This window comes from Sapajus apella, unplaced genomic scaffold, assembly GCF_009761245.1.
Source record: "Sapajus apella isolate SASKATOON/1434 unplaced genomic scaffold, GSC_monkey_1.0 scaffold91, whole genome shotgun sequence".
Lineage (NCBI taxonomy): Eukaryota > Metazoa > Chordata > Mammalia > Primates > Cebidae > Sapajus > Sapajus apella.
Window position 1 is genome coordinate 7395170 of NW_022437031.1, and position 20855 is coordinate 7416024.

The window sequence follows — 20855 nt, forward strand, 5'->3', positions numbered from 1 at the left end:
TCAAAAAAAAAAAAAAAAAAAAATACAAAATTTAGCTGAGCATGGTGGTGTGCACCTGTAATCCCAGCTACTTGGGTGACTGAGGCACGAGAATCGCTTGAACCTGGGAGGTGGAGATTGCAGTGAGCTGAGAGCACGCCACTGCACTCCAGCCTAGGCAACAGAGCAACACCTGTCTAAATAAATAAATAAATAGTGGATTTAGTGAATTTTGTTTCCTTTTTTAAAAATCCCATTCATCTACTTTAAAAATTAAAAATGGATATTTATTTATTAAATAGAATAGATCATAAAATATTCAATTTTATATTAAGGGCAATGGAGGCCGGGTGCGGTGGCTCAAGCCTGTAATCCCAGCACTTTGGGAGGCCGAGGCGGGTGGATCACAAGGTCAAGAGATCGAGACCATCCGGGTCAACATGGTGAAACCCCGTCTCTACTAAAAATACAAAACATTAGCTGGGCATGGTGGCGCGTGCCTGTAATCTCAGCTACTCAGGAGGTTGAGGCAGGAGAATTGCCTGAACCCGGGAGGCGGAGGTTGCAGTGAGCTGAGATCGCGCCATTGCACTCCAGCCTGGGTAACAAGAGTGAAACTCCGTCTCAGAAAAAAAAAAAAAAAAAAAAAAAAAAGGCAATGGGGAAAATAAAGAACAGGGCACACAGAAATACTAGGAATCTGGAGAAAGATTTTCTGGAGAAAGCCTCTTTCTCATGACCTTTTGGGATATTGCTGTTAAAGGCTCTTCGAGAGGTATTGACAATTTTAAGTGTAGGTATGAATGGATATCACACTTGTAGCTACTTGGGCTCTGGTCCAAATGAAATTAAGTCTGTAGCTGAATCTAGTTCATGAGCCAGTGATTCCTCATCCCTAACCCAGATATCACTGATTTCTCTTCCAGAATTGGCTTGGAAATGAAATTGAGGTTATGGTTAGTACTGAGGAAGCCAAACGCCATCTGAATGACCTCCTTGAAGACAGAAAGATCCTGGCTCAAGATGTGGCTCAACTCAAAGAAAAAAAGGAATCTGGGGAGAATCCACCCCATAAACTCCGGGTAAGTGCCTTTATGAAAAAATGTTGCCAGTAATCAGACTCTACATTCCCCAGAAATCCTCATAGCTTTGGAGGATTACTTTTCTTTTAGTAGTTCACCCTTGTTCTCACTATTCTTCTTTACAGAGGCGTACATTCTCCCTTAATGAAGTGCGTGGTCAAGTTTCAGAGTCAGAAGATTCTATTACAAAGCAGATTGAAAGCCTAGAGACTGAAATGGAATTCAGGTAATAGGGACTATCTCTAAGCCATTATGAAAATTTATGCCTGTAATCAAAAATAGAACCTATTAATCCAGTGATCCAAAAGCTTTGTGATGACAGAAAAACAAGAGAAAATAACAATTTTTTTGGACCAGACACTGTACTAGGTATCTTAGATACATTTTCTTATTCAATCCCTTTGATGCCTTATGAGGTAAGTATCATTCTTCTCACTTTAGAGATCAAAAATGAACTTGGTTGTATGGAAGTGGATTATCAGAACTTAATAACATTAGTGTCACTAAAGTTGGTATACAACCCCTCGCTGCTAAATTTGACTGGATTTTTAATAAACTAGTTAATTAGTTAATTTTTACAAAGAAGTTCAACGATCTTAAGAAATTTGCCAAAGGTAATTAACTGGCTAACAAACAACAGAACTGAGAATCAAAACCTACTCTAATTCCAAAGCCCGTGCTTTTTACAATACAGCACAATTTTTTCTCTTTATTATTTATTTCTTTTTAACTGATAATCGGAGAGTCAGATACCATACTTTTTGATGCAGTAGTGTCTCTAAGATGTAGAACCACTAACAGAATTTTAGAGGAACCAAAGAAATGATAATAGAAGAGCAACAACACAGAAGGAGAACTTTAGAGATCATCAAGAAAATAGATGTAAGTAAAGTTGTCATGAACATTACATAAAATTAGTAAGTAAAGTGCATAACAGTACTTGGCATATTAGAAGTGCTCAGTGGGCTGGGCATGGTGGCTCATGCCTGTAATCCTAGCACTTTGGGAGGCTGAGGCGGGTGGATCGCCTGAGGCCAGGAGTTCAAGACCAGCCTGGCCAACATGGTGAAATCCTGTCTCTACTAAAAATACAAAAAATTAGCTGGGTGTGGTGGCAGACACCTGTAATCTCAGCTACGCAGGAGGCTGAGGTAGGAGAATCACTTGAACCCAGGAGGCAGAGGTTGCAGTGAGCTGAGATTATGCCATTGAACTCCAGCCTGGGCGACAGAGCAAGACTTTGTCTCAAAAAAAAAATAGAAGTACTCAGTGAAGACTGCACTTTCTCAGGAACTCTTGAGACTGTGTTCCCTGTGACATGGTCACTCGTATTGTCTCTAAAAAGAAAAGAAGTGGTCGATGAATGTTCTTCTCTCCCTCTTCTCCTGGCCCTAGACCAGAAATTATGCAACACAGCCTCTTCTAATCATGATTATTTTAAGCAGTTATGAAATCTAGAAGGAACAGAACCTTGACAGAGATTTTATCGTGTGTTAGGATAATGGAATTTTATTGCCCAGAAGACCTTGGGATCATTTAATCTGGTTTTAGCAATACATACTAACTCTATCTTTGGATACATCTATAAATCACTCAAGCTTTGAGTTCCTGCTTTGTGCTACAGTGGATGCAGTTGGGATATACAGATAAAATAGATGACATTGCCCTTGCTCTCATTGCCCACAGTGGTGTCCTGGAATCATTTGTTAAAATTTCAAGAATGTTGTAAACCATTGATAGCTTACAATTGATTATAGTGAGACTGTTTACACCATAGAAACTAGCAAAAGCTACAAATCAGGTCTGGGGTTTTTGTGTTTTGTGTATTTGTTTTGAGACGGCATCTCACTCTGTTGCCCAGGCTGGAGTGCAGTGGCACGATCTTGGCTCATTGCAACCTCTGCCTCCTGGGTTCAAATTATTCTCACGCCTCAGCTTCCCAAGTAGCTGGAATTACAGGCACGTGCCACCATGCCTGGCTAATTTTTGTATTTTTAGTAGAGATGGGGTTTCACCATGTTGGCCAGGATGGTCTCGAACTCTTGGCCTCAAGTGATCTGCTCACCTTGACCTCCCAAAGTGCCAGGATTACAGGCATGAGCCATTGTGCCCAGCTGAGAGCTGTTTTTTTAAAGTGCTGGTTGTTAAACATTTACCTGCATACCAAGTAGATAAGTAAATGATTATGTAAATGTAGGGCAGGTGCCAAGTAGAAGGACGTCTAACGACGTAAGTTTAATTAGGAGAATTTTTCTAGAACTGATGAGACTTAAACTAAATTCTGGAATAGATAAGGGACATAAATTGTCAGAGAAGACAGGAAAAGGCCAGTGATAGGTGGCGACTCTGAAGTGTTCTGCCCCACCTCTTCCAGAAGCCTTCCCTGACTTTTTAATCCCTCACTAATCTTCCTTGTTCTCTAAACTCTTTCAGAACTTATGATATAAATTATGAGATACAGCTGACATGTTATCTTTATATTTATTTTGTCATTCTAAAGACAGACTATAAGCTTGTTGAAGGAAAGGACTCTACATTAGACCAGGGTTGTCAAAGTGTGGTCCACAGATTCCTGGGGAGCCCCAAGGCCCTGTCAGGGAGGCAAAGTGATCAAAACTATTTTCATAATAACATTAAGGCATTATTTGCCCTTTTTGCTACATTGGTATTTGCACTGAAAATGCAAAAGCTGTAGTGGGCTAAAGTGCTGAAACCCTAGGCTGAGTGAAAGCAGTGGTACCACCCTGAACTAGTAGTCATTGTGTGCTTCGCCACCACATACTCTCAGGTTTTAAAAAACCAAGCCAGTCTTCATTAAAAGTGGGATTGCAAAATTAGTGAAAGTTGTTTGTTTTACTAAATCTGGACCCTGGAGTTCATATCTGTTACATCCTTTCTGACAAAACAGAACACAGAAAGCACTTCTGCTGCATGCTGAATATGATGGTCATCTCAAGGAAAGCACTGTACGATTGTTTGAGGTGTGAGCTCAATAGGCCTCTTTTTTCATGGGACATCATTTTTACTTAAATGAACAAATGACAGACAAACTGTGGTTATTAAGACTTGATTACGCCAGGCGCGGTGGCTCAAGCCTGTAATCCCCAGCACTTTGGGAGGCCGAGGTGGGTGGACCACGAGGTCAAGAGATCGAGACCATCCTGGTCAACATGGTGAAACCCCGTCTCTACTAAAAATACAAAAAATTAGCTGGGCATGGTGGTACGTGCCTGTAATCCCAGCTACTCAGGAGGCTGAGGCAGGAGAATTGCCTGAACCCAGGAGGCGGAGGTTGCGGTGAGCCGAGATCGCGCCATTGCACTCCAGCCTGGGTAACATGAGTGAAACTCCGTCTCAAAAAAAAAAAAAAAAAAAGACTTGGTTACTTGGCAGACATTTTCTCAAAAAGAACAGAGCAAGCCTGTTGCTTTAAGGAAAACAGCTGACAGTATTTGTTACCTAAGATAAAATGTGAGCTTTCAAGCAAAATTTGGATTTGGAAAACTTGTATCTGCCACTGTGAACTTGACAGTTTTTAACAGCTTTTCTGATAACACTAGTAGTGATGTTAACAAGTGTGATTTTTAAAAAATATACATTATAGAATGAAATTTGTTAACATTTGGAAGACCTGCATGACTCTGGACTAATATTGTCCAAATGGCATTTTATAGAATCATGTATTGGTAAATGATCCATTCAGATTGCAAGATAGACTGATGAATTTTAACATGAGAGAATACAAAAAAAGTTTATCAGTAAGTTTCAGATTCGCCAGGCGCGGTGGCTCATGCCTGTAATCGTAGCACTTTGGGAGGCCGAGGTGAATCTGAAACTTTTTTTTATTTTTATTTTTTTACTTTTTTTTAAAGATGGGGTTTCACCATGATGGCCAGGCTGGTCTTGAACTCCTGACCTCAGGTGATCTAACCTCCTCAGCCTCCCAAAGTTCTGGGATTACAGCTGTGAGCCACCATGTCCAGCCAATAGGTTTATGATTCTTAAGTGAATTAAGTTTTGTTTGTTTGTTTGTTTGAGATGGAGTCTCGCTCTGTTGCCCAGGCTGAAATTCAATGGCACGATCTTGGCTCACTGCAACTTCCGCCTCCTGGGTTCAAGTGATTCTCCTGCCTCAGCCTCCCAAGTTGCTGGGATTACAGGCACCCGCCACCACACCCAAGTAATTTTTGTATTTTTAGTAGAGACAGGATTTAACCAGGTTGGCCAGGCTGGTCTTGAACGCCTGACCTCAGGTGATCCACCTGCCTCGGCCTCCCAAAAGTTCTGGGATTACAGGCGTGAGCCACTGTGCCCAGCTAAAATTTTTTTCAGTTGTACTTTCTAATACTATAAATCTCTATAGGTATAACACATGTGAACAGAATATCTTAGAGGTCTTCAATTATTTTTAAGACTGTGAAGGGGTCCGGAGACCCCAAAATTTGAGAACTACAGTCTTAGATTATTTTCATACCCATCTCCCTTATAGTACCAAACTTATCACTGCATATGAGGTACATGCTGGTATCCTCTTTCTCACTAGACACAGAACAAATTTGAGAAGAAAGCTATTAGTGAAACTTAAATACTGTGTAGACCTTGGTGTAGGACATACTTGATCAGAAAGTACCCAGAAGCCATAACCAGGGTCAGAATATCTAGCCTTCTTAGAAACTTCTCAGTCTTGGGGCAGGCACATCAAGATAACCTCTTACAACACCAGCCATGGGTATCATTTTGGTACTTGATTGTAGTAAAGAGCATATCTACCTGTTTGTTCTTTTGAGATTTTTCCTTCAGGTCTCCAGCCTGAATCTTAACCCTTGCATGGGTGGACTACCATGTCACAGTCTGAGCTTATATGGCCTCAAGACAAAATAACGTTATATTCAATCATGATAAATCTTTCCAAGTCCCACTTTATGACCCATTTATTTCAACCAGTATTTAATAGAATAAAACTATTTAGGTAGTTTCTTAGAGTCCCTTTGTAACAGGATTTGAGATACTATGTAGAATCCTAACTAGATGACTCAAACATTATTTAAATGATACTTAACTGATAGCTCCATTCGTAACGTTTGAAGTTCTCCTTAGAGTTCTTCCCCCTTCTCCTTGATGTTCAGGCTACTTGCAGTAAGGCTCACTGTTTCTTTCCCTGAAGGAGTGCTCAGATTGCTGACCTACAGCAGAAGCTGCTAGATGCAGAAAGTGAGGACAGACCAAAACAACGCTGGGAGAATATTGCCACCATTGTGGAAGCCAAGTGTGCCCTGAAATATTTGATTGGAGAGGTAAACATCACTCTAACAAGCAGTTAGGAGGCTGGCTGTGTAGGTTGAAATGAAATGTTAGCCTTGAAATATTTTCATAGTGTAATTGCCACTTTTCATGGTAGAAACCCCAGTAACACTAACATTAGAGAGTTTAGTAGATAGGCTGGGGGCAGTGGCTCACGCCTGTAATCCCAGCACTTTGGGAGGCCAAGGCGGGCAGATCATGAGGTCAGGAGTTCGAGACCAACCTGACCAACATGGTGAAACCCTGTCTCTACTAAAAATACAAAAATTAGCTGGGCGTGGTGGCGGGCACCTGTAATCCCAGCTACTCAGGAGACTGAGGCAGGAGAATGGCTTGAATCCGGGAGGCGGAGGTTGCAGTGAGCCAAGATCAAGCCATTGCACTCCAGCCTGGACAACAAGAGTGAAACTCAAAAAAAAAAAAAAAAAAAAAAGGGCTGGGCGCGGTGGCTCAAGCCTGTAATCCCAGCACTTTGGGATGCCCGAGGTCAAGAGATCGAGACCATCCTGGTCAACATGGTGAAACCCCGTCTCTACTAAAAATACAAAAAATTAGCTGGGCATGGTGGTGCGTGCCTGTAATCCCAGCTACTCAGGAGGCTGAGGCAGGAGAATTGCCTGAACCCAGGAGGCGGAGGTTGCGGTGAGCCGAGATCGCGCCATTGCACTCCAGCCTGGGTAACATGAGTGAAACTCCGTCTCAAAAAAAAAAAAAAAGTTTAGTAGATAAAGGTTGGTGTAAGCAAGTACAGGCCAGTCACTTACAAAAATATATGACTCACAAATTGATGCCCGTCATGACTGGCCTATAGCAAGTGTGGAATACATGTTAGCTGTTGTTATTAGGAAGGACCAGAATGCCATGTGGGTCACTGGCTAAACATCAACTGTTAAACTGTACTACTTTTTAAAACCCCTATAAGATATATATTCAAAAATTTAAGATCCAGCCTAGAAAAGGGAAACCTAAGCATCTTTTGACATATAAAGATTCATTTTAAGGAAAAGCCATCTTTGCTGACCTTAAAATGATATGTCACCTTACATTGTCACAGGAGGATTGAAAATTGATCACCTCTCTTGATTGAAGCATTTTCACTCAAGACAAACGTACAAACTCCAGACCCACAAGTTTAAACAATGCTACCCTTTATATTTTTTGTGTTAGCTTAGCAGATTTGTTCTACTAAGGAAATCCTGATCAGTCTTGTGAACACTGGTACTTATGATGTTCACCATCTGGGCTAGTAGTGAATGTAAAACTAGGCCAGTATAGGATATCATGTAGCCTGAAGAGCCAGATCTTCAGTCTCAGTCTACAAGTTCTAACATGTGAATATAGACATTCTGAAATGGGACATAATTGGCCATAAGGGTGTGTCCTGTATATTTTGCTTTAAAATTAAGGAAGACCTTCATAAATATCAGAATTTGTAATTGTCAGATACTGTTCAGATTAGGTTCATTCTTGCATTGAGGCAGAGCAAGAACTACTATGACCTTAGCGGTGGCTTCTAGCCCCAAGATACATGTCTCAGCAGAAATGTGGACTCTTGGCCTGGCAAGAGAACAGTAGTATATTTACTATTCAATGTTGGAATCCATATGACATGAAAAAAATAAGAATAGACTTGGACATGGAAGAATTTTTCTCAGACCCTTTCAAGAAAGCTGACATTATCTTGCCTATTGAATGGGGGAAAGAAAGGTGGTCATTCTTCAAATAAACTGATCTTCTTTTATTCCTTCCAGCTGGTCTCCTCCAAAATACAGGTCAGCAAACTTGAAAGCAGCCTAAAACAGAGCAAGGCCAGCTGTGCTGACACGCAGAAGATGCTGTTTGAGGAACGAAATCATTTTGTCGAGATAGAGACAGAGTTACAAGCTGAGCTGGTCAGAATGGAGCAACAGCACCAGGAGAAGGTAAACTCTAGCAAGCCAAGAAGCTATACTGTGAAACCGTCATTGCCTTGTATTGTTAGTTTAAAAAGAAAATATGGAGATATGAAGTTTCCTTCAAAAGACCATGTGGCCTTTTCCATATTTTGCAAATAAGGAGAAACCTGAAGCAGAGATGTGACTTATCTAAATTTACACATACCAGTGACAATGGCTCTTACCTCCAACTTAAATATGAATATTAGCATGCTGAGAAATAGGCCAGGCACAGTGGCTCCTGCCTGTAATCCCAGCACTTTGGGAGGTCAAGGTAGGCAGATTGCTTGAGCTTGAGTCCAGGAGAGTGAAACCCCATCTCTACAAAAAATACAGAAAATTAGCCGAGCGTGGTGGCGTGCACCTGTGATCCCAACTACTCATAAGGCTGAAATGGGAGAATCGCTTGAACCCATGAGACAGAGGTTACTGTGAGCCGTGATCGCGCCACTGCACTCCAGCCTGGGCGACAGGGAAAAAAAAAAAAAAAACTATGCTGAGAAACATCCATGCTGTACTTACTACTTCATGCCATGAGAGCAAAAGAGAACAGTTTACTTCTAAATTATAAGGGAGCAGTCACCTGGATCACTGCTTGAACTAAGTCAAAATTTCTTTTTCCCCTTAGTACCTTTGTTACCACCCATTGGGCTGTGTCTTTTTCTAGGTGCTGTACCTTCTCAGCCAGCTGCAGCAAAGCCAAATGGCAGAGAAACAGTTAGAGGAATCAATCAGTGAAAAGGAACAGCAGCTGCTGAGCACACTGAAGTGTCAGGTATGATCACAAGGGAGAGGTCTCCAGAAATGAGTTTCACAGGACTGACTGAGAATCTTGTCTCATTTAGACCCTTGTACTTGCAGCAGAGAGTAATTAACTTCTGGAAAAAAGGTCTACAATGGTAGCCTCTACTGCCTTTTGGCCCTATTTGATCAGATTGGGAGTACTTATAGTATAGCCACAGGTAGGAATAACCTCATTTTTGGTACCAAAATGGCAGCACATACTCCAAACCAGACTCTGAGGCTTCATGGTTCTTGGCCTCAACCCTGAGCTCTGAAGAGTTGAAGAAGTGAAATAATTCAGTAGTTAATTAGAATCCTAGAGACATTCAAACGGTATGAAGAGCTTGTTCTTCTGTGCTAAGACCTGACATGTTTGTAAAATGCCTGGGGTCTGAATTCAGTCTAGAGGCTGGGAACACCACACCCTTTAGTAGCGTGTGATAGCACTATTTTAGTCTAACTTAGAATCTTTTTCCTGAACCACCAGTCTGTAGGGTTTCCTTGGCACCTTCCATCTAAGACATAAGCAAACTAGTTAAGGTTGTATGCATGAATCTGGTTGTCTTAGGTGCCAGGAAGTTCAGTCGGGCTTATTAGAGTAGCAAGTAAACTGCCTAGTCTGTGTTGAGAAGGGTAAAGAGAAGCATCTATAGACTTCAAGAAAATAGAGCTAAGTTTCTGTGGGTTTCTTAACCAGCATCCCAATACGAATAAGGGATATGAAGCTAAGGAATGGAAAAGAATAAGGAAGGCTTGTCAGGCAGAGTCCATGATTCCTATGAGTGTGGTCAGAGCTGCTGGGGAGCACTGGAATAGAAGTGGCATTCAGGGCACCTAGGAACGGGGAATCAGACATTTTTCTGGGTGCCAATGCCTGCTGTGCGAAAACCATCTGCTGCCAGCAACTTGGCAGCAGTATGTTTTCATCTATGTGAGTTGTTTGGTAACCCACATGTAGTGCCCAAAATAACCCCACATATCACTGCACTATCTGGAAATAGGATGAAGAACTTGAGAAGATGCGAGAAGTGTGTGAGCAAAATCAGCAGCTTCTCCGAGAGAATGAAATCATCAAGCAGGTAATACAGTTTCCCACCCACTCAGTAAGCCCTAAGAGACCCTGTTGCTACTAAGGCCAGCTCTTGGTAACAACTCTCATTGTGGTGACTTGGCTCTATTTCATGAGGTCTACATTGTTTCCATGTGACGTATGCATTTCAAATTGGAATAAACATAAGTTTTTAAATTTGCCATTTTCTGAATCTAATATTGTTGATATTGGAAAGTGGGAGTCAGCCTACTCTACCATCATCCTACCTCACTTTATTATGGTTTAACATTGAGCTAGCCTACATCTGTATCTGTTTTAGCCATAAATACTCAAGAAGCTGCCCTGCATAATATACTTTGTCTCTTCTTTTCAAATAGAAACTGACCCTCCTCCAGGTAGCCAGCAGACAGAAACCTCTTCCTAAGGATGCCCTTCTATCTCCAGACTCTTCTTTTGAATATATCCCACCTAAGGTAAAATGATCAGTGCCTTTGATACCTTTGCACAGCTTAGGTTTGGGGTGAGTGTGCTAAAATTGCCCTTTATAAGAGGCTGACAGTTAAAATTCCCAAATTCTAGCAGCTCACTTTTCTCTGGAGTCCCAGATAAAACTACAGTTCAATCCCAAAGAAAGTAGGCATTCTCGTGCGTCAGAAGGCTGACTTTGGGCAATGGACAGGCATTACCTAACACAACTGAGGAGGAGGAACAGTAGAAAAGAGCAATAATGTTCAGCTGTCCATCCAAAGATACTTATCTCATCATATCATGAGTTTCCCTTTCCTCCCTCAGATTGGTCAGCCTCCAATTTCAGTGCCTTCAAAGACTCTGCAAAGCCAAAGGTTAAAGCAGAATTTCTTCTGATTGGTAAAGCCAAGTGGGGTGGATTTAGGGAGTCTGAAATCTTTGCTCTGAGAATATAGCTGGCAACGGTTACTTGGAAGATATGATGCATATGTATTTTTTAATTTTTATTAAATAACTAACTACTCAGAACCTTTTTTCTTAGCCAAAACCTTCTCGTGTTAAAGAAAAGTTCCTGGAGCAAAGCATGGACATCGAGGATCTAAAATATTGTTCAGAGCATTCTGTCAGTGAGCATGAGGATGGTGATGATGACGGTGATGAGGGGGATGATGAGGAATGGAAGCCAACAAAATTAGTTAAGGTGTCCAGGAAGAACATCCAAGGGGTAGGAGCCAGCTCTTTAACTTTGTTTTTGTGTTTTATTGTTGTTGTGATTTTACTCTCTAGGCTAAGGCACCAAAGGAATTACAGAAAAAGCTAATAATTAAGGTCAAACAAGTTAAGTCTAGTTAGGAACAATCTGACTTAGGCATGCTTAGTTTACTTACACAATGATAGTCCTACATAATTATCAAACCTAGTTGTTTTATGTTGAAACATTAACTTCCCAGGCATTTCAGTTCAGCACCACTACCCCCAACTGTGCCCTGCAGCCACATTCACTTAAAAAGGACAGTTCACAAGTTACTTTAGCTGGCTTCCTAATTATTTGATTTGATTAGCCAAAAGCTCATCACCTGGGTAACTGAGCCTTATAAAGCCACACCACCAGGATGAAGCAAATCATAAGGTATAGACAGCCATGGTGGTAAGTCATTTGGTCAGTCAGAATCTTCGAGAATGCAACATATCATGTGCTCATAGTGAACCTAAGAGCTCATCCTTAGCTTCAGAGAGTTTATAATCTAATAGGAAAACAGGGCAAAGAAATAGAAGCATACCATAGAACCTCAGCATATTCATGTCAGGGAGATGGACTGAGGAGTCTTTTTTTGGTTTTTGGTGGGTTTTTTTTGTTTGTTTGTTTTTTGGTTTTTTTTTTTTTTTTTTTTGATGGAGTTTCACTCTTATTGCCCAGGCTGGAATACAATGGCGCGATCTCAGCTCACCACAACCTCGTCCTGGGATCAAGCAATTCTCCTGCCTCAGCCTTCTGAGTAGCTGCGATTACAGGCATGTGCTACCAAGCCTGGCTAATTTTGTATTTTTAGTAGAGATGGGGTTTCTCCATGTTGGTCAGGCTGGTCTCGAACTCTCAGCCTCAGGTGATCTGCCCGCCTCAACCTCCCAAAGTGCTGGGACTACAGGGATGAGCCACCACACGAGTTTTTAAGAGTGACTATAAAGCCAAACCAAGGAGGTGTAATTTAGGAAAATGCCATGAAGGAGGTGACTATTGCTGCATTGTAAGATGGATAGGGAAATACAGTCTTGGGAGCAACTGGGAGGCATTTCTGGCACAATGAGTAGCATATTCCTAAGACTTGAAGGTTGTAGAGGAACAGAGGGTTGGGACACTTAGAGAAAATGGGACAGAGCATTTCTGTCTTTATTTATTCAACAAACATTTATGGAAGTTTTACTATAGTTGAAGTAGCATGAGCTGGATGTAGATGAAAAGGTCAGCTAAGTAATAGGAGGCAGAGCTGCGATGTAGACACAAAAAAATGGTAAAGGCCAGGCACGGTGGCTTATACCTATAATCTCAGCACTTCCAGAGGCTGAGGCGGGTGGATCACCTGAGGTCGGGAGTTTGAGAACAGACAGGCCAATATGGTGAAATCCCATCTCTACTAAAAATACAAAAACTAGCAGGTGTGGTGGCTTGCACCTATAGTCCCAGCTACTTGGGAGGCTAAGGCAGGAGAATCTCTTGACCCAGGAAGTGGAGGTTGCAGTGAGCAGAGATCACACCACTGTACTCCAGCCTGGGAGACAGAGCAAGACTGTCTCAAAAAAAAAAAAAGAAAAGTGGTAGAAGGGGCCTAAAGCTCTGGAAAGGAGTGTCCAAATGTGAGGCAAATATGGATATACTTGTCCTCAAGGAAAGCTTCATATATTTATTATAGCACTGTTGCTCTAAGCTTAAAAGGGCAACATAGAAGTATAGCAAATATTGCAAGTAAATGATATTTGCTATTAGGGATAAATCCTATGTAAAACAATGAGGAATTTTTCTAGGCTTTTCCCTTGATTTTATAATTTGGAAAGTGAATATAACTGGGCTTGAAAGGGAGCAAGTTAGTATAAAATCTAGTTTCTCTAAAATTACCTTTTGGCAATCTCAGAGTACATGGATACTATGACTGCTCTTTTATCAGACTGCTTGCAGTCATATTACCTGTAGACCTTGATGCTTCACAGAGAGGATCTTTATTATTATTGCTTCAACCCAGCTGAAGCTGACTGGGACTATCATTAGATTACTGAAAAGGAGATTGAAGGAAGCACCAAAATGATGACTTGTCCAGAGTTAATGGCTTCCTCACTCAGTCACATTTCCTATATGTACTAAGGAGATGCTGGAGGGTAGGTCATGTGCTATCATAGAAAAAGTAGTAACTTAGAAGCCAGATAGACATGGGTTCTAGTCTTGAGTTTGCCACTGGTTCATTGAGTAACCTTGAGCAAGTCAGTCTCCCTGGGCCTCAGATTCCTTATCTATGCAATGCAGGGTCTAGAACAGTGGTCCCCAACCTATTTGGCGTCAGGGACCAGTTTTGTGGAAGACAGTTTTTCCACAGACTGGTTGACGGGGTGGTTTTGGGATGAAACTGTTCCATCTCAGATATCAGGCATTAGTTAGAGTCTCATAAGGAGCGTGCAACATGTGCAGTTCACAATAAGACTCTTGCTTCTATGAGAATCTAATGCTGCCACTTAATCTGACAGGAGGTGGAGCCCAGGCTGTAATGTTTGCTCGCTTGCAGCTTACCTCCTGCTGTGCGGCCCAGTTCCTAACAGGTCGCTGACCAGTACTGGTCCCCAGCCTGGAGGTTGTGGACCCCCTGGGCTAGAATAGATTATGTATAAGGTTCCTTCTAGGACTAATATCCTGAGTCAAACTAATAGTCCAAGTTGTGTAAATGAGTTTTTTTTATTATTTTTTTTTTTAATTTTTTATTGCATTTTAGATTTTGGGGTACATGTGAAGAACATGCAAGATAGTTGCATAGGTACACACATGGCAGTGTGATTTGCTGCCTTCCTCCCCTTCACCTATATCTGGCATTTCTCCCCATGCTATCTTTCCCCAACTCCCCACCCACCACTGTCCCTCCCCTATTTCTCCCCAACAGACCCCAGTGTGTGATGCTCCCCTCCCTGTGTCCATGTGTTCTCATTGTTCAACATCCACCTATGAGTGAGAACATGCAGTGTTTGATTTTCTGTTCTTGTGTCAGTTTGCTGAGAATGATGGTTTCCTGGTTCATCCATGTCCCTACAAAGGACATGAACTCATCATTTTTGATGGCTGCATAGTATTCCATGGTGTATATGTGCCACATTTTCCCTGTCCAGTCTATCATTGATGGGCATTTGGGTTGGTTCCAGGTCTTTGCTATTGTAAACAGTGCTGCAATGAACATCCATGTGCATATGTCCTTATAGTAGAACGATTTATAATCCTTTGGCTATATACCCAGTAATGGGATTGCATGTAAATGAGTTTTAATAATAATGCTTTTATATGGTGTTATATGGTATCTGAGAAGTTAGGAGGAATATATGCAAAAGCACCTTGTGAAGGATATAATATTATGCAGGTATTGTTGTTAAAGCACTGTAAGCATTTTATAAATATTCTCATTTGTCATGTTTGGCAGAAAAGAGGGAGAGCAGGTATTCTTGCCTCTATGTTACTGATGAAGGAATGGCCTGGGCACGGTGGCTCATACCTGTAATCCTAATACTTTGGGAAGCCAAGGTGGGAGCATCACTTGAGCCCAGAGTTTGAGGCTGCAGTGAACTATGATTGTGCCCCTGCACTCCAGCCTTAGTGACAGAGTGAGACCCCATCTCTAAATTAAAAAAATTTTTTTAAAAAAAAGAATGGAGGTGAACTTGGATAAGTGACTTGTCCAAGGTCATGCCAAGCATTAAATATAGGACTAGAGTCTGAGTCTCCTAATCCCTGCACTCCAGCCTCGGTGACAGAGCGAGACCCCATCTGTAAATTTAAAAATTAAAAAAGAAAAAAAAGAATGGAGATGACCTTGGATGAAGTAATTTGTCCAAGGTCATGCCAAGCATGACACACACACACACACACTGCCCCACATACATGTATTAAATACATTTGTAGTTATGTCTGTGGTAAGGGCACTTTCTACCTTTGACATTCTAATCTGCTTCCTGGTGTGAGAGAGAATAGGGTGAAGTTACAGCTCATGTACCTGGCATTCATGTGACTGCATCTGTCATGTATGTCATGACTGTTCTGTAATACCACTGCCAGGTGTCTATCTAACCTCTTCTTGCTTGAAGACTTCTAGTAGGGGGAGGCTCACAGTCTTACAGGAGAACTCATGTTCTATCCTTTGACCCAGTAATTATACACATAGGAATTTATACTAAGGAAATAGACATTGATATGTAAATGTATTAATTCATTCAACAAATTTTTTTCTGAGCACCTATGTGCCAGGCACTGTTTCTAGATGCTGAGAAGACAAGAAACGAGATAGGTGAGATTCTTTGCCCTCATGAAACTGATATTCCTGTGGGAAAGACGCACAGTAACCAGAAAAATAAAATAATTTTAGATAGTGATGAGTGAAAAAGAAAAGAAAATACAGTGAAGTCATAGAGAATGTGGGATGGGAAAGAGCACTTTAGAAGAGTGCTTGCAGCCAGGTACGGTGGCTCATGCCTGTTATCCCAGCACTTTGGGAGGCTGAGGCAGGTGGATCACTTGAGGCCAGGATTTCAATACCAGCCTGGCCAATGTGGTAAAACCCCATCTCTACTAAAAATATAAGCCAGGCATGATGGTGCATGCCTGTAATCCCAACTACTCGGGAGGCTGAGGCACAAGAATTGCTTAAATCTGGGAGGCAGAGGTTCCAGTGAGCCAAGATGGTACCACTGCACTCCAGCCTGGGAGACAGAGCAAGACTCTGTCTTAAAAAGAGAGAGAGAGAGAGTGCTTGGGGAGGCCAGGCACAGTGGCTTGTCCCTGTAATCCCAACACTTTGGGAGGCTGAGGTAGGAGGATTGCTTGATGTCAAGAGCTAAATACTAGCCTTGGCAACTAGCCCATCTCATTTTTTAAATTAAGGAAGAGTGCTTGGGGAGGTCTCTCTGAGAAGGAAATATCTAAGCTGAAGGTCTGAACAGTGAAGAGCAAGTTAGGAAAAAAAGAATCAGAACATTTCAGGAAAGGTGAACAGAAAATGCAAAACCTCAGGGCAGGAATGAGCTTAGTATCTCAAGGAACAACTAAAATGGCCAGTGTAGCTAGAATGTATTGAGAAGTGGGAAAGTATAGCATAAGCTACAGACAGGGGATGGGTAGTCAAGGGCCAGATCATGGAGGGCCTTGTCAGTCATGGTACAGTTTAGATTGTATTTCTATACAAGGATATCCACTGCAACATGATTTATAATAGTGAACAATTTCTTTCAAAACAATCTTAATATTTAACGTTAGGGGACTGGTTAAATAAATCAACATTATCCCCATGATGAACTATTATACACAACTATTAAAAGTCAAGTTTTATGATTTTTCAGATTTTGTAAAGGGATATATATATTATTCTGCTAATCAGGAAAAAAACATTATTGTGGTTTCTACAGAGTAAAGGTGATGGTTCTTATATGAAAAAAACTTAAGGGCTTGAATTTGACTACAAGCTCAGTATGAATCCACAAAGATGTAATAAGAAAAAAAGCAACTGTGATTTTAGGCCTCATTAACAGGACTGTTGGTTCCATAACAAGGGAGGTGTTTGTCACAGTCCACTTCACAGTGGTCACACCACATTCAGAAAGTTGTACTCATTTCTGGATCTCACAATTAAAGATAACTTTGACAAACGGGTGTATAGTCAAGGTGGTGAGGATACGAGAGAACCATGTCATGTGGTGAATCATTGAGAGAACTAGGTATATTTAACTTTAAGAGAATTTGGGCAGAAGGGGACTAGGGAGTAAAAATTATGTTCAGGGTTTGAACAGTTATGCTATAAAAGTGGGGTTAAACTGATTCCATGTCATTTTAGATGACAGAATTGGGTCCTATGGTGAGAAGTTATATAGAAACTATTATCACCTCAGGACAAATAGAGCTTCAGATCATTAGACCAGGGATGCTAAGAGGGGCTTCATACATCAGATCAGTCTTTAGATGGTTGCTGAGGTCTCTTCTTACTCTTCCTTCATCCTGTGAGCTCGGCCACCTCTGTCTTTTCCAAGCCAAACTATCCCACTTTCTTCTACCGTTTTTCTTATAGCATGGCTTCCTATAATTCTGGTCACCCACCTCTTTTTTGTTTAACATCCTCTTTACACACTGAATTCCTGAATGTGTATACAAGAAAACATGCTTATTGATTATATTGATTTAATAAATGGTAAGTCCTTATAACAGTGCCTGGCACACATTAATGTTAGCTGTCACTATTGCAGCCTTATTTAAAAGAGTGGAAAATGGCACTATGAGGAGAATGGGCAAACTGTGGCAAGTTCATAGAGTGAAAATGAATGGAATTGAAGCTATATGTATCAACATATAATAAGATGTCATTTATACAAAGTTTAAAAATGTTTAAGACAATTTCTTGTTTGTTTTTGTTTTTGTTTTTGTTTTACAAAAACTCATATGTGTGGCCAGGCACTGTTCCTCTCACCTGTAATCTCAGTACTTCGGGAGGCTGAGGCAAGAGGATTGCTTGAGGCCAGGAGTTCAAGACCAGCCTCGGCAACATGGCGAGACCCTGTCTCTACAAAAACAAAAACAAAAAATTAGCCAGGCACGGTGGCATGTGCCCGTGGTCCCAACTACTCTGGAGCCTGAGGCAGGAGGATCACTTGTCCAAGAGGCTGAGGCTGCAGTAAGCTATGATTGTGCCACTGCACCCCAGCCTGGGTGACAGAGCAAGACCCTGTCTCAAAAAAAAAAAAACCTCATGTAATAAGATACATACACAGGAATGGCAAATACCTAATTCAGGAAACTGTATGTCCCTGGAAAGGGGGAGTCAAATGAGATCAGGAAGGAGTACATAGGAGACCTCGGTTATATCTGCATTTTACTTATTAAGGGTGGTTAGTGGGGGCATGAGTGAGGTTTTTTTATTACTAATGTCTATGCTTTTGTATGCATTAACAAAATTATGGTACCCTAAAATAGGATGTATTATTTCAAATGGGATCCAACCAAGCCAGGGTACAGTGAAATAATTACTCCCCATCTTTTCTGAACTCCAAATTTCTACCTGACTGCATTTGCTTTGGGACAGCCATTTCATGCTGTTGATTCACAGAGCTTGCTTACACCTCAAATCCCTAGGCCCTTTTCTGCACAGTCTTTTTTAAATTTTTTCTTTTGAGACGAGGTCTCACTCTGTCACCCAGGCTGGAGTGCAGTGGCATGCTCTGCCTCCCAGGCTCAAGTGATCCTCCCACCTCAGCCTCCCAAGTAACTGGAACCACAGGCACACACCACCAGGCCCAGCTAATTTTTGGCATTTTTGGTGGAGACAGGGTTTCACCATGTTGCCCAGGCTCGTCTCAAACTCCTGAGCTCAAGCAATCCACCCACCTTGACCTCCCAAAGTGCTGGGATTACTGGCATGAGCTACCTCACAGTCTACTTTTAAGCTAGGTCACTCCCCATGTTGTATTTATGTGGCTGATTTGGGGGTAACCTAAATACCAACCTTACAAACTTTCTTTCTTTCTACTTTCAGCCCTTAAGTCCAGCCTGTCAAAATATTTTTGAATTGTGATTCTTTTATCTTACATTTTACTGATCCTTCTAGCTAGAGCTGATAAATATGCCTACCTTATAGACTAGTTATGAGATTCAAATGAGATTTTGTATTTATGTACATGAAAGTAATCTGAAAAATGTAAAGTGCTATCAAATATAAATGATTTTATTTCATATCATCAGTGATTTATCAAAATGTGGTAAGGACAAAGCCCAGGCTAACACTGGACAAAATGTAGAAATGTGAGCTAGATGAAAGTACAGTTTGGTAATTATAAAAATACTGAGCAACTACACTCAGTTTTTAAATATACCTAACTATACCACCATCTAACTCACAGTTCTTCACTTTGCCCATAAAATGATCATAACACTCTTCGTCAGTTGCCTTGCATTATCATGCTAGCCCTCTGATCTGTTCTTCATGTATACTGTCCAAAAGAAAATGGATTTTTCAGCCAGGCACAGTGGCTCACGCTTGTAATCCCAGCACTTTGGGAAGCTGAGGCGGGCAGATCACCTGAGGTCAGGAGTTCAAGACCAGCCTGGGCAACATGGTGAAAACCTGTCTCTACTAAAAATACAAAAATTAGCTGAGCGTGGTGGCAGGCACCTGTAATCCCAGCTACTTGGGAAGCTGAGGTAGGAGAATCGCTTGAACCTAGAAGGTGGAAGTTGCAGTGAGCCGAGATCACGCCATTGCATTCCAGCCTAGACAACAGAGCAAGGCTGCATCTGAAAAACAAAAAAAAATTAGCCAGGTGTGGTGGCATGCACCAGTAATCCCAGCTACTCGGGAGGCTGAGGCAGGAGAATCACTTGAACCTGGGAGGCAGAGGTTGCAGTGAACTGAGATCGCGCCAGTACAGTCCAGCCTGGGCGACATAATACAACTCCGTCTCAAAAAGAAAAAGAAAATGAATTTGTCTGGCAAGACTTGTTCTCAATAAACCTATGATGGCTCTTGGTGATTACTATTTCACTAAAGAAGAGAGGACTAAGGAGATTGAAGCTTGGTATATAATAGTACTTTCCATTTTTCTAGAAAAGCTTGTGAATGAAGGGAAGTCATTGTAAACTAGTCTTCTAACCCTTTCAGTAATGTGTCTTTCTGCAAACGTGTTTTGCAGTGTTCCTGCAAGGGCTGGTGTGGAAACAAGCAGTGTGGGTGCAGGAAACAAAAGTCAGACTGTGGTGTGGACTGTAGCTGTGACCCTGCAAAGTGTCGGAACCGCCAGCAAGGCAAGGTAGGATCAGTACTGTTTCCTCTCCCCATCCTTTCAGACCTCCACTAGTTTCCACCCTCTTTTTCTGCATTCTGTCCTGAAACCTGGAGTCTCCTGCACAGTTCTTCCTACCCTTCTCCTTCCCTCCGCACCCAGAAAAAGAGATAGTTCACTTCTCAATCCTTTTTCCTTGCTGCTTGCCTGTTCACATACCCCTTTCAGAAACCACTGCACTTCCCAGGAGATTCCCAGGTATAGAGCTCCCTACCCCAAGCCTTGGCTGTAAAGTTTCTGTACTGTTGATGAGACAACAAGGACAAGAAAGCAGGCATTCACAGGCATATAGACATGTAGGATCAAACTAGTCCAGAGGTTTAACTGGAACTGTAAGAGCCACGTACTGAGGTAGCAGCTTCCAAGAAGTTAATCCTTCTGACATCTTGAGACATTCGTTACTTAGATTCTCTCCATGGGAACCAGCTAGCTATTTCTTAGCTCTAGGAAAAGATCCACAGGAACCAGGCCTTTCTAATAGTCATTGTTGTAAACTAAGTTAACCTAAATGTCCTCTTAATATTGCTCCCAGGAATAGCAAACTCAGGAAAATCAAATGTGCCCTGAGAAAAGCAGCACCAAGCAAGTCAGATCCCTATAACTGCCTTACACCTACCTGTGCCATAGCAAAAATGCATTACTCCAGCTCTCTGTGTGATACACAGTAATTCTAGCAAGCACAATCTAATGATGATTCAT

At 41.6% G+C, this 20855-nt stretch overlaps 1 protein-coding gene across 2 annotated transcripts in view; it reads left to right on the forward strand.

Moving 5' to 3' along the window:
• KIF4A (kinesin family member 4A) overlaps positions 1 to 20855 on the forward strand; it is a 126524-nt gene that overhangs the window by 103853 nt on the left and 1816 nt on the right. Inside the window, exons 21-29 of one of the 2 annotated variants that reach the window (XM_032255854.1) lie at positions 906 to 1061; positions 1187 to 1287; positions 6226 to 6355; positions 8114 to 8284; positions 8964 to 9071; positions 10081 to 10158; positions 10508 to 10603; positions 11140 to 11322; positions 20007 to 20123. In XM_032255854.1, coding sequence (XP_032111745.1) covers positions 906 to 1061; positions 1187 to 1287; positions 6226 to 6355; positions 8114 to 8284; positions 8964 to 9071; positions 10081 to 10158; positions 10508 to 10603; positions 11140 to 11322; positions 20007 to 20123 — 1140 coding nt within the window. The remainder of the gene's footprint in view (positions 1 to 905; positions 1062 to 1186; positions 1288 to 6225; positions 6356 to 8113; positions 8285 to 8963; positions 9072 to 10080; positions 10159 to 10507; positions 10604 to 11139; positions 11323 to 20006; positions 20124 to 20855) is intronic. The other variant, XM_032255855.1, reaches the window with a different exon arrangement.